The 14,650-nt window shown below is 44.6% G+C and overlaps 1 protein-coding gene across 1 annotated transcript in view; it reads right to left on the reverse strand.

The window, feature by feature from the left end:
• Positions 1-1,819: 1,819 nt before the first annotated feature.
• Positions 1,820-14,650, reverse strand: part of F8 (coagulation factor VIII) — a 53,617-nt gene continuing 40,786 nt past the window's right edge. The window contains exons 22-26 of the mRNA XM_070951818.1: positions 14,003-14,158; positions 9,481-9,625; positions 6,446-6,594; positions 4,677-4,853; positions 1,820-3,287 (exon numbers count right to left, since the gene is read on the reverse strand). Of these exons, the coding sequence (XP_070807919.1) occupies positions 3,129-3,287; positions 4,677-4,853; positions 6,446-6,594; positions 9,481-9,625; positions 14,003-14,158 (786 nt within the window). The 3' untranslated portion in view covers positions 1,820-3,128. The remainder of the gene's footprint in view (positions 3,288-4,676; positions 4,854-6,445; positions 6,595-9,480; positions 9,626-14,002; positions 14,159-14,650) is intronic.

Raw genomic sequence — 14,650 nt, forward strand, 5'->3', positions numbered from 1 at the left:
TGCTCATCTCCGTTTCAAAGCCAAAGAGCCTTGGCCACGGAGATGTTTGAAGACGTCTCCGTGGCCATGTGGCTGGCATGACTCAATGCCAAAGGTGCACGGAATGCTGTTACCTTCCTACCAAAGGTGGTCCCTTTTTTCTACTTGCATTTTTTACATGCTTTCGAACTGTTAGGTTTGCAGAAGCTGGAACAAGAAATGGGAGCTCACCCCATTATGCGGCACTAGGGATTCGAACCGCTGAACTGCCGACCTTTCGATCGACAAGCTCAGCGTCTTAGCCACTGAGCCACCGTGTCCCCTTTTAACAATAGATTAGGGAAAACTCGATATAAATAGATGGATGTCAGACATGAAAGATTAGGTCCATGTGTGATGGTCCAATTAAACCGATTTATTCCTAAAAACCGATGCACGAGAATCTTTTCAATGAATTCAGGGGTGTCAAACTCAAGGCCCAGGAGCTCACCCCATTGCATGGTACTAGGGATTCAAACTGCTGAACTGCCGACCTTTCGATCGACAAGCTCATCGGAACGCTTCTAATCATGGAAATCTACCATGGTGTAGGTAGGAGAAGAGCAGGCAGAGCCCGAGGGTGGAGTCAAACGAGCCATCAGCATAGAATCATTACGTTCCCATAAATGGTCTTAAGTTTAACCTCTTGAATCCTGCTGAGCCTTATCTAGTGCCAATTTAGAGTTGACCGTTAATTGACTCAATTTTTTGTGAATAGGCATGATGTGTGGTCCCGATTCTTCATGCCTGATGGATGGTCTGGGATGGCTTTGGAAAGCCCTTCTTTATTCATTAAAAGTTGGGCCTTTTTTGTGGTGGAATACATTATATAATACAGTTGCTCCTGGGGAGGAAAGCTATGGCAAATCTAAACAGCATGCTAAAAAGCAGAGACATCACCCTGCCAACAAAAGTGCGTATAGTCAAGGCTATGGTTTTCCCAGTTGCAATGGATGGCTGTGAAATTTGGACCATAAGGAAGGCTGAGCGCCAAAGAATTGAGGCTTTTGAACTGGTGATGGAGAAGCCTCCTGAGAGTCCCTTGGACTGCAAGGCGATTAAACCGGTCAGTCCTAGAGGAGATCAATCCTGACTGCTCTTTAGAAGGCCAGATCCTGAAGAGGAAAGTCAAATACTTTGGCCACCTAATGAGAAGGAAGGACTCACTGGAGAAGAGCCTAATGCTGGGAAGGACTAAGGGCAAAAGAAGAAGGGGACAACAGAGAGCGAGGTGGCTGGATGGAGTCACTGAAGCAGTAGGCCTGAGCTTATATGGACACCAGAGGATGGTAGAGGACAGGAAGGCCTGGAGGAACATTGTCCATGGGTTTGCGATGGGTCGGACACGACTTCACAACTAACAACAACATTATATAACCCTTGCCTGTCTAAAATTTTCTCTCTTTCTCTTTAACCCTGATGCAAAGCTCCCTTGGTTTTTCTTACAATTGGTCTCCATTGTGTGTACAAGCAGAGGCTCTTATATCCCATTTCAAATTTTGCTGGCCCATGCTTTTTGGGGTACTCTTTGGACCGGCAACCATTCAGTAATCTTGGAAAGCATGCACTTGGAAACATGAAGCCCCTCCATGAAATAAAATAATAAACCAAGCTCTTGGTTTGAAAAATTCTGAGGTTGCATTCGGAAGCCTTAAAACTTACGGGGGAAGATTCATTCCTCACCGGGTAATTAATTATTATCAGTATTAATGCTGACTCAGTCTGCTGGAAAAACTTTGTGCCGGGGCATCAGTCAAGAAAAACAAGGGAAGAAAGTACAGATCTTCAGGAGATAAAAACATTCTTTAATTACCTGGCTGTATTTTCCAGCTACATTCATGTCTGCGTCGAGCAAATGATATGCAAATGCTGAATATGTGGTTGGGTTAACATCTGAAGGATGTATTGGAGTTTGCTTAACAGGATTTGGGGAGGAGATAGAATAGAAAAGCAACTTCTCCCTTTAGACAATGGCTAGAAGCAAAAGGAAGTTTACTGGTAGCTTAACCACTACAGATACGGAGATACCTATTAGTAGGGATCAAAGAGTAGCAGTAACCCCTTTTTTTTTTCAACTGAACAGCCTTTTTGATTTGACAGATGACAATTCCGATTGGTCCCATCCTACAAGACTGTTTTTTAGTCCAATGTCAAGCCAAGGCTGTAAAGGAGTAAAGATAATATGTACTCTGTTTCCCCGAAAATAAGACATCCCCTGATAATAAGCCCAATCAGGCTTTTGAGTGCATGTGCTAAAATAAGCCACCCCGAAAATAAGCCCTCCCTGAAAATATTTAAACGCAGAGCTGGAAATCAGGTAAGATGGCAAGAGGAGCCCCATCTTGCTCCACGCGCCCCAAAATAATAAGACCTCCCCGAAAATAAGGCCAAGCGCTTATATCAGGATTCAAAAAAAATATAAGACAGGGTTTTATTTTCGGGAAAACACGGGTAGGAGGCCCAAACATCTAGTCAACATCGAGACATGTTGTTGTGGTCCGCCAGCAGCCTGTGGAGCTGGCAGATGAGTCGGACAGCGATGAGGCTGAGGAAGAAGATGGGCCAGTCCTGGAGGCTGGGGAAGGCCCAGATGAGGGCTCTGCGTTGGAGGCAGAGATGGGGCCAGGGCCATCGGGGAGTGATGTGCGGACTTTGGAGCCTCCAGAGGCTGACAGTAGAGAGGCAGAGGAACAGGAGGAGCCTGTTCCTAGTGCACGCATGAGAAGAGCTGCCAGAAGGCAGGAGCAACTAAAGCAAAGAGGACGACTCGGGAGTAGGGCCAAAAGATGATTGACCCCTCCCATAAGGCTTAAAAGACCAGCAATGGCTCTTGGCCTCTTTGCCGGAAAACAACCGTTGAGAGATTTGCTTCGTGTTTAGATGTATTTCTTTCTTGTCAGCGTCTTCTGTTCCTGAACTGTTGGCAAGAAAAGCCTTTGGCAGTTTGCCTAATTATCCCAAGGTCAGAGATCAACTGAAGGTGTTTTGAGAACTTTGCTTTCATTTAATTTGGAATAAGGTGAGAATGAGTTAATTCTCAGCTGTTTTAATAAAATCTGTTTGGTTTTTTGAGTGTTTGCAGCAAAAGCCAAAGAGGGGTTTCATCCTGACTAGTAGTCCGTCTGCTCGGTGTCGCAGCCCAAGACCTCCATCCTCAGGGCAATATATTTGTTCCACTTGAGTGGGTGTATCCTCAAATATTTGGCAAATAACGGGACATCCAGAAAGTTCATTACGGGCTGGAAATAATCGAAATTTCCCTGGAAAACCTGAAAAACAAGAGGATGGTAACTGAGTCGTTTTTCTCAGACCTTTTCACCGATAAGCAAAAAAATAACCCATAGATCATCCTCAACTTACAACTCTTCACTTGGTGACCAGTCAAAGTTACAATGGCACTGAGGAAAGTGATGTATCACCACTTTTCACACTTACGACCAACGTAGCATCCCCATAGTCCCGTAATCAAAATTCAGATTCTTGGCAACTGGTTCCTATGTATGACGGTGGCATATGCAATGTCCTGGGGCCATGCGTTCCGCTTTCGCGACCGTCTTACGTGCAAAGTCAATGGAGGAAGCCCGATCCACTTAACAACCGAGCTGCTAACTGAACAACTGCAGTGAGTCACTGAACAACTGTGGCGAGAAAGGTCGTAAAATGGGGAAATAGTCACTTTCAGCAATGGTCTCCTGTAGCAATAGAAAGTCTGGGCTCAATGGTGGTCGTAAGTCGAGGACTACCTGTATGACCGGCTCGGGAATTCTGGGGGTTGAAGTCCACACATCTTAAAGTTGCCAAGGTTGAGAAACGCTGATTAGGATATAACAGTGATGGTTAACCTTTTTGGTGCCGAGTACCCAAAGTGTGCATGCATGTGCCCGAACCCCCAAAATACAATGTGATCACCCCTCACACATGGTCCCCACCCCCCCACCCATGTGCCCCAACTTCCCCACACATACACCCCGTTTTGGCTTCCAGGTTGATGCGGGGGACTTTCCATGCCCAAAAATGGGGCCCCGTTTTGGGCCTGGAAAGCTTCCTGCATCAACCTGCAACCCCTGCGCATGCGCCCCACCCCCGCACATGCATGCACATATCCCCTGCATTTGCCCCGCCCCCCACAGAAACCCAAAGATCAGCTGGCTGGTGGGAGGCGTGCACCAGTGGTGGGTTGCTCCCGGTTCTGTCCGGTTCTTTAGAACCGGTAATAAAAGCGGTGGAAGGTTCCGCCCACCCGCCCTGACATCATAATTGATGATTTGCGCATGTGCAGAAGTGCACAAGCAAAGTAAGCCCGCCCGCTCCCGTTGCAAACTGGTAGTAAAGGCAAGTAGAACCCACCCCTGGCATGCATGCATCCGCGGTGGAGCTGGGTTGGTGCGACGGCTGGCGTGCCCGCAGAGAGGGCTCTGCCTGGCACCTGTGGCACGCATGCCATAGATTTGCCATCACGGGTATATAAGGATAGCAATCCCCAATGAAGGAAGATTTATTGAATGTTTATATATTGGTATATAAGGGGAGCAATCCCCAATATCGAAACAAAAGTCCAGCAAAGCTCACTTAACAAATGTTTCACTCCGCAACATAAATTTTGGGCTCAATTGTGGTCGTAAGACGAGGACTCCCTGTAGGCAGAAACGGTTACCGACCTGTTTCTCCCCATGTTGAAGGACGGATGTCCAGTTTTGTCCGTCCAGGCTGGTGGAAAGACTGAACTCCTTTACGAACATATGGGTGAAGACAGACTTGGCGCCTTGAGTTATTAATCCTGTCACCCGTACGATCTTCTTAAAGTTCACCTGAAGCCACTCGGCGGTGCTGTCAACCTGTGGGAAAAGATGGAAATGACATCCTTGCTCCATCCTTGGAAAACGAAAAACATTTCAGGCTTTCTAGCTTCTTTTCCCGATCACCAATTATGTTGAAAGAATACAGATGTTAGGCCTGGAAGCCATCTTTTGCATTGGGCCTTCAGGACTGCCACATTTAGTGCTGTGGGAAACTGGGAGGGGGGATTGTGTGGAGCAGGGTTGATATAAAAGGGCTTCCCTTTTGCCTTTCAGCTCCAATCCAGGAGCCCTCAAGCATTCATGACAAACCATTTTAACTTGTGGCTCAGAGGTTAATATAACTGCCTAATATGCAGGCAACCCAAGTTCGAATCCGAGTAAGGGTATGGCTAGCTGATGAGAGCTTAAATACCAAATTTATATTTCTCTCCCCTGGTTCAAGCTGATGAAAGGAGGAGAACTTTTGGCTCAGAGGTTAATACAACTGCCTAATATGCAGGCAGCCCAAGTTCAGATCCAAGTAAGGGTATGGCTAGCTGATGAGAGCTAAATAGCTTGAAATAGATCTATACTAGTCTCCCTTTATTTCTTTATCAGTGTATACATATACATATATATATGTTTTCTTTCCTTTTCGTAGGCTTTATGTGTATTTCTCTTTAGCCAGGTTCTTCCTACGTAAACCAAGATTTTTATGCAGCCCTAGTTCAGTGAAATTACTCCCTTTACAGGGAGGATACATGGGATGAGGGTGTGGCTAACTGATGAGCACTTTTAAGTCTGAAATAGATCTATCTTACTTTCCTTAGTCTCCCAATGGGCAGCAGAGTGTTTGCTGGCTGCCAGAAAAGAAAAGAAAAAAAGCCTAGAAACTAGTGGATTGTGATTTCACTGAACTAGGGCTGCATAAAAATCTTGGTTTACGTAGGAAGAACTTGGCTAAAGAGAAATACATACATACATACATACATACATACATACATACATACATACATACATATATATATATATATATTGACATGAAGGTATATGAAAGAACAAAAGGAAAGTTTAGAATTGAAGGGCGATAGTAAAAGATACTGTATGTGTATATGAAACTATGAAAATGAAATGTAATAACTAGGAGTAATAACATGTTTATTTTACTGAAATGCATGATACCCAGATATCACACTATTCACGCATTGATATGTATAAACAATATAAAATAAAAAAAACTTGAAATTTAAAAAAAAAGAAATGTTGGGCTCAGTTGTGGTTGAAAGCCAAGGAACTACCTGTATGATATAAAAATAAAAAAAAAAACAATGGACATCTGGAGGCAGCCGAAATGGTTGCCCCATCCCATGAAAAAGGCCCAACTGAGCATTTATCTAAGCCATCTTTTTAAGACTCCTTTAGGAGGACTGTACAAATTAGTTGGGCAGAACTGTGGCAAATGCAAAGCCATTGTTGCAGCTGGAATGAAAGGAGCCAAAATAAAGGAAGACACGGTGCATATAATGAGAAACTAGAAAGTTTGGGGGAAGGAGGTCTTAGCCAATAGAGAAAGGAATTGAATTCTGGGAGTTGGAATCCACCCGTCTTAAAGCCGTTTGAAAAACACTGCTATAAAACATTCAATTTACCTTTGGTCTCCATGCATTTATTCTCCCTTTCAAATTGAGTCGGGCCAGAAAGGGAGACCAAGTAGCAAATGCATTGTCAACCCAAGAGGAGGCAGTAATCTGTTCATTAGGAATGGATTTGCTCTCCATTCCTAGTGGCATGGAACAACCTAAAGGGAAAGAAAATAGACAAACCTAGTAACCTTCATTTAGAACATAGAATCATTAGCACCGGAGGGCACCTTGCAGGTCTTCTAATCCAAGACCTGCTCAAGGCCGGAGACCTTATACCCGTGATGGCGAACCTATGGCACGCGTGCCACCGGTGGCACACGGAGCCATATCTGTGGGCACGCGAGCATTGCCCTAGCTCAGCTCCAGCTGATTTTCGGGCCTTCCGGGCCCACCGGAAGTTGGGAAATGGGCCGTTTCCAGCCTCCAGAGGGCCTCCGGGGTGGTTGGGGAAGGCAGATTTCGGCCTCCCCAGGCTCCAAGAAAGACTCTGGAGCTCGGGGAGGGCAAAAAACAGGCCTGCCGGGCCCACCGATAACCTTTTTGCCGTCATATTGGCCTTCCGAAAAGTGGTGAAGACCTGGCTTTTCCGGCAGGCCTGGGGCTGTTGATCTCGTTCTTGTGATCTGGCGAGATCCGGCCATGAATGGCGTGAATGAGTCATTCACTGCCTTATACCATTTGTTGTCAAATGGTTGCCCATTCTTGTCCATTTAGTTTCAGTAGACTCTTTACTCTACCTCTATCCCTTGTGCCAAATCTTCATTCCTTGAATGGCATTCAGTTGTACACATTGCATCCAAACTGCTTTTGATGAAGACATCCTAACCCTTGTTGACTTCATCGTGGGGACAAGTCCTGCTTGGCAGTGAATTTTACCCTGATTTTTAAAAAATCATGCGATTTTTACCCATTACAGAGTTAGTCATTTACCTCCTTATTAACCATGCGATCTTACATTTGTTTGCTCAGCAGTTAACACATGGACCTTTCTCCCAAGTACAGTTGTACTGTACTAGAGCCAGTGAGGTGGAGTGATTAAAATGTTGAACCAGGATTTAACTTGAAGTCCAACCTTAGGTACACAAGCTCCCTAAAGACTTAGGGCCTGTCTTGCTCTCTTAGTCCAACCCGCCTCAAAGAGTTATTGCTTTGGTGAAAAATGGGGAAAAGGAAGTACTAAGTAGGCTGCCTTTTTGCTTCTACAAGAAAAGTAGCTAAACTGTCTATTGCAATTCTAATGAATACAAGAATAACAAATAACAGAATTGCAGACTATATTGCTTAGGTAGAAACATCTCTTCGCGGCATTTTAAGCAGCTTCGGTAGCTGTATGTCTCCGTCCAAGTGAGATAGTGCTTGGTACGGACCTTAAAAGTTCTCATTGGGATGGAAATGATATTCCTTAAGGAAGACAAATCCATGGGAGGCAATATGTCTATAACAGGGGTGTCAAACTCAAGGCCCGTGGGCTGGATCAGGCCCACGGGGTGGTTAGATCTGGCCCGTGGGACCGACCTGAAAACAGCGAAGGACCAGCCCGTGGTGTCACTGCCAGTGAAAATGGAGCTCGGGAGGGCCATGGACATTTTCGCTGGCAGAGGGTTGCAGGAGGCCGTCGCAGCTGAAAACGGAGCTCGGGAGCCCATTTTCATTGGCAAGAGCTCTCGGGCCTCCACAGGTGCTCCCGACACGAGTGTCGTCGAGCTGACCATGCTCACCTTGGCCTCCCGGGGTCAAACACAACCCTGATTCGGACCTCAATGAAATTGAGTTTGACACCCCTGATCTACACGAAGGACCTGTTGACTCTTCAGATAATGCCACCAACAGACATGAACTTGTCGGCACCATAAACAGGGATTTTTAGAGGAGGCCCTGTCGATCAGGATTGAGATGACCAAGATTCTTACATTGAAATGACTGAAATAAAGGGGATATGGGGAAGGATGATAGAGAAACCACAAAAGGTTCTTGAAATAAAGCTTGCTCAAAATACTTATCGCTGTAGGATGTGAGCACAGATATTTTAGCAACTTCTTTACTTTCACACAGACAGCTGTGTTTCCTGTTTATGTAACCAAGTACAGCATAAAAGCATGTTAAAGAAATTGTTCAGGATCTTTCCCAGTCTTACGGGAGGATTCGCCATGTCTGAAGAAATGTGTGATTCAGAGAAAATTGGACTCTGTTTCTTCGTTCACACCAAGCTGGACCTGGACTTACACTCCATCTTTGGAATTTTCTTTCCAGAAAAGCTCGCCTGGTGCTGAATTGATTATCTCTTGGGTGCAGAGAAAGGCTGATTAAGAATAGAGTCAGGGGTGGGCTGCTAGGGGTTCGCAGGGGTTCCGGAGAACCTCTAGCTAAGATTCGGTGCAGTTCGGAGAACCCCCAAATCCCACTCCTGGCTGGCCCCGTCCAACCCACCCCACTCCTCCCCCCCCAGGAGTCCCCACGCGGCCTGTTTTGGATGCAGGTAAGAGCAGGGTGTGCGCAGAGGCTCGGGGACAGCAAAAACCGGGTCTACCAGAAGTTCAGGAAGGCCGGAAACAGGCGTTTCCAGCCTCCAGAGGGCGTCGGAGCCTGGGAGGCTGTTTTTGCCCTCCCGGAGGCTCGAGCAAAGCCTCCGGAGCCCACACCATGGTATAGGAGGCTGACTAGCCAAGCCCACCATGGCCACGCCCACCCAGTCACCGAGCAAAGAACCCCTTGCTAACATTTTTGAAGCCCACCCCTCAATATAGTCATTAAGACTGCAGTGATTCATGGATTCAATTCAATTCCCACTAGAGGGTTTGAACCCCACTGAATAAAATCTCATGATGATCCCTAAAAAAATGATGAAAACAGTCATGGATTCTTCGTGCAAGGTGTAAATGACAACAAAAATGTTGGGTACAAAAATGTTTGTCCCAGAGTTGTAGTGACTGTTCAGGGAAGACATGGTAGCGTCTTCAAGTATTTGTCACACAAAACAATGGAATGAATAGACCTGCCACCATCCTATGAATGGAAAAAGAAGGAAAGGCCTCGTTTCATACTGTTCAGGTCACAGCCTAGGAGCTCCATCCTCAAGGTGTTGCGAAAGTTGAAGTGCGTTGGGTGAAGACGGATATAACGGGCTACAAGGGGAGGGTCGAAGGCATTGTCTTTCACGCTGACTCCGTCCACGTTTCCAAAGAATGTCTGGAGGCAAGAAGCGAAAAGCAGCTCTGTTTACATCGGGGCATACAAAGGAGGACAAGAGGAGTGGTGCGGTGGCCTAGAGGTGGAGCTCTTGCCTCATGATCAGGAGGCTGTGAGTTCGATCCTAGGTAGAGGCAGATATTTCTCTCTCTGGGCACGAAGCAGGGGTGGGTTCTACTTACCTTTACTACCGGTTTGCAACGGGGGCCGCGCATGCGCAGAAGCATTTTGATGACGTCGGGATCAATGGACGGAGCCTCCCGCCAGTTTTACTACCGGTTCTATAGAACCGGTGCGAACCGGAGGCAACCCATCACTGGCATGATGAGAATATATCTGAACAAAACTCCACAGTGGTGACAGGAAGGGCATCTGGCCAGTAAACACTCTGCTAGCTCCATTCGGTTGCCCAGGCTCTACCCCACAAGGGATTATCGGGTTATTAAACAAAGATGATGATGATGCAAAGGAGGGCAAGAGCTGTTATTAGGGGCTCTGTGTGAAATCCACAACTTAGACAGCAATTTATTTTCAGGATAAGTAGAACAGTGAGGAACTGCTGGTTTGCATCGGAGCCAATTTGGTGTAATGGTTAAATCAAGGCTAGAAACTGGTAGATCGTGAATTTTGATCCTGCCGTGGGGCCCAGAAGCTAGCTGGTGTAAGAGATGACCAGGCTGAGCCCAAGGATGGGATCAAACACAGTTTGGATTCACTTTGTGTTCACAAAGAGATCTACTGTATGTCCAGCCTCCTTGACTGGATTCCATTGACTCTTATCTGGCGCCAATTTGCCTTGATCATTAGTAATTCAGATTCTTGTACATGGGTAACATGAAATAAACTTGTACTCCTTTTGAACTTAATCCTGGCTCCAGAAATCCTGGATTCCTTGCCCTTGACAGCTGGGTGTCCTTGGGCCAGTCCCTTTCTCTCAGCCCTAGGAAGGAGGCAATGGCCAACTACTTCTGAAAACCTTGACAAGAAAACTGCAGGGATTTGTCTAGGTAGTCTCCAAGAGACACGATGGAAAAGGAAAAAAACCCAACAACCCTGGATTGCACACAACCCTATCTGGATTCAAACCTCAACATCTCCAGGATGGACTAGAGGGACCATCAATTTTCTAAATGTCCCTTGTTTCTTACATTTATTACCTGTTTTGACTTCATTTATTAGAAATCAAGCTCAAATCTAAAGGACTTCAGGGACAGGATCTCCATAGCTTTTTTTTTTTTTTTTGGTTGCAACATGGAAGAGCTTTTCCACAACTTTCTCTGGACTGGATTTTCGATTTCCCAATCTAGCCTGTGCCCCAATGTTTTTTCTGCCCACCCAAATCTTAACCAGGTCAGGCTCTGCTTAGCTTCTTTCTAGCCTCAGCCAAGCTCAGCTAAATAATTCGCCCTGGCTTGACTTCTTTCCAGAAGATGCTAAAATATGAGTTGTTCCAGGGAGTTTTTGCTGATCAGACCAAGCCTGTCGAGGTTTGCTTGTTGTTAATTGTTAATTGAACCCGTGATTGTTACTGCGTTATCAATTTTGTTGCTTGTTCAAGTATTACATGCATCTTTCTTAATTTGCCTTATGGTGGATGTTTTATTGTGGTGTCTATCTTATTATTAATTGCCTAGCAGATTATATGTAACCCAGATGAAGAAATAGAAGAGAAGACGGAAGGGAAGGGAAGGGAAGGGAAGGGAAGGGAAGGGAAGAGAAGAGAAGAGAAGAGAAGAGAAGAGAAGAGAAGAGAAGAGAAGAGAAGAGAAGAGAAGAGAAGAGAAGAGAAGAGGGAAGGGAAAGGAAGGGAAGAGGAGAGGAGAGGAGAGGAGAGGAGAGGAGAGGAGAGGAGAGAAGAGAAGAGAAGAGAAGAGAAGAGAAGAGAAGAGAAGAGAAGAGAAGAGAAGAGAAGAGAAGAGAAGAGAAGAGAAGAGAAGAGGGAAGGGAAGGGAAGAGGGAAGGGAAAGGAAGGGAAGGGGAGAGGAGAGGAGAGGAGAGAAAAGAAGAGAAGAGGGAATGGAATGGAATGGAATGGAATGGAATGGAATGGAATGGAATGGAATGGAATAGAATAGAATAGAATAGAATAGAATAGAATAGAATAGAACATATGGAGTGGAGTGGAGTGGAGTGGAGTGGAGTGGAATGGGAATGGAATGGAATGGAATGGAATGGAATGGAATGGAATGGAATGGAATGGAATAGAAAGAATAGAAAGAATAGAATAGAAAGAATAGAATAGAATAGAATGGAATGGAATGGAATGAATGGAATAGAAAGAATGGAATAGAATAGAATAGAGTAGAATGGAATAGAATAGAAAGAATGGAATGGAATGGAATGGAATGGAATGGAATGGAATGGAATGGAATGGAATGGAATAGAATGGAATGGAATGGTATAGAATAGAGTAGAATGGAATAGAATAGAGTAGAATGGAATAGAATAGAATAGAATAGAATAGAATAGAATAGAATAGAAAGAATGGAATAAAATGAAATGGAATGGAATGGAATAGAATAGAATAGAGTAGAATGGAATAGAATAGAATAGAACAGAACAGAACGGAACGGAACGGAATGAAATGGAATGGAATGGAATGGAACGTTTATTGTCACTTTGAATGTATACTAGTCAGCATACATTAAAATGAAATTTCATTGCATTCAGCTCTCAAAAGATAATCATTACGTGTATAACCCCCCCACACACACACACATATACGACACAGAGAAACATCACACTCTAGTTCGAATGTATACGTATACATGGGGGGGAGGGGGAAGAATCACGGATGGCATAAACAACAAAGCTGTTACAGAATCTAGCAGTCCTCCTATAGACTAAGCACTGCCACCTCCTGTTGGCCATTCATGTATGCATCCCATTTATCACCATGTATAACCTGAGCCATAAAAAACAAACAAACCCTGAAGTCCTGAAGTCAAGCAAGTCCACATTTTGCATGAACCGGGTTCTTTTCAGCGGTATGCCAAATATTCAAATCGCTGTATTTATATTCTTGATTTGTTCTACTTTTGTGGTGGTTAAAAAAAGATGGTGAACGTAGCTATTCTCGCTTTTTTTCCCCCTCAGGCACAAGTCATCCTCTATTTAGCCTTTTTTCTACCCCAGCTATGATGTTTTTGGTTTGAGGCAACTTCTCAGATTGAAGAATTATCTGCCAACCGCAGTATCAGATTTAACGCAGCCTTTTCCATCCCGGATGCATTAAATCCATTGTTATTATTATCTCATAATAATAACATGTAACATTAATATAATGTTATCTCCTCATCAGGAGATCATTAAAAGTGGAAAGCAGCTCTAAACTTCAACTCTGCGGGTAGCAAATTTAAAGTTTTGCAGCCTCAACATGTCTGAAGGGTAAGGTAAAGGTAAAGGTTCCCCTCGCACATATATGCTAGTAGTTCCTGACTCTAGGGGGCAATGCTCATCTTCATTTCAAAGCTGAAGAGACAGCACTGTCCGAAGACGTCTCCATGGTCATGTGGCTGGCATGACTCAACACCAAAGGCACACGGAACGCTGTTCCCTTCCCACCAAAGGTGGTCCCTATTTTTCTACTTGCATTTTTTTTTACGTGATTTCGAACTGCTAGGTTGGAAGAAACTGGGACAAGTAACGGGAGTTCACCCCATTACGCGGCACTAGGGTTTCGAACCGCTGAACTGCCGACCTTTCGATCGACAAGCTCAGCATCTTAGCCACTGAGCCCCTGTGTCCCCTGTCTGAAGGGTTCTGCTGCTTTTATTTACAGGTTGACCCTCTTAAACATGCCTTCTACCATGAAATGATGGTTTGCATTCTCAACAGTATTAATACATTTTCAAACCGTCCTTCTGTTTTCTGATTAGAGGATTATTTACGGGACCGCCTACTACCACAAGCAGCCTCCCACCGGTCGGTACGCTCTCATAGAGAGGGGCTCCTCCGGGTGCCGTCAGCTAAACAATGTCGACTGGGGGCCCCCAGGGGGAGGGCCTTCTCTGTGGGAGCACCCACTATCTGGAACGAGCTCCCCCCAGAGATACGGAGGATCCTGGATCTGCACACTTTCCGCCATGCTCTTAAGACTCTCCTATTCCAGCAAGCCGGCCTGGCCTAAATTTTCTCCCATTTTAAAATTCTTTTAAATTGAAATTTTAGTCTGTTTTAAATTATTGGGATTTTTAATTGTCTCGGGCTAAATTATTTAATCTGGTTTTAATTATGTTTTTAACTTTTGTATCTATGTATTTTATTTTGTGCCTGTTCACCACCCTGAGTCCTTCGGGAGTAGGGCGGTATATAAATCTAATAAAACAAAACAAACAAACAGGAGAATCACTAAAATAAAAAAATAATAATAATTACCATTTGAGAGCTGGTAGAATTGCCTTTATAACTCTTCCAATTCTCTCCATCCAGACTATAGAAGATGACAAACTGGGAGATGTAATAGTTGGATAATTTCTGCCGAGCTCCTTGGGTCTTGATTCCATGGATGATCTTGGGTTGGAGCAAGTCCACCTGAAGAACAAAGACACACACTTTTCTTTTGGAAAACAAAGTTTCTATAAAGCATCTTTCCTCAACTTCCAGATGTTTGGGATTGCACCTCCCAGAGCTTCAAATTCAACACCGCAACCATTAAACAGAAATGACTGTTGAGTGTCATTCGCATTGTCACTGACCTCCTTAGGAACTTTTGAGGTCCTACTACCCCCAAAGAACCCACTGCTGATATTGGTCCTGGGGTTCCCACCTAATATACACACTACATAGTAAGATATATGAACCACCTGTCATCTTACTTCTTTTTAAGGCCAGTTATCACCACTTAAGATTACAGTAGGAAATTTAAAGGGTGACCGTCATTTCAAATGGTGGCAGTGGAATCATTACTATTCAACTATATTAGACCTGATCTAGCTTGAAAACATACAAGTGCAATAAAGCTGCTAATCTTAAATTGCATTACAAGATCTAGTTCTTGTGTGGACTACAAGGTCACTTAGTGAA

The sequence above is a fragment of the Pituophis catenifer genome, unplaced genomic scaffold, assembly GCF_029215685.1.
Source record: "Pituophis catenifer annectens isolate HBS135680 unplaced genomic scaffold, rPitCat1.0.hap2 SCAF_11, whole genome shotgun sequence".
Lineage (NCBI taxonomy): Eukaryota > Metazoa > Chordata > Lepidosauria > Squamata > Colubridae > Pituophis > Pituophis catenifer.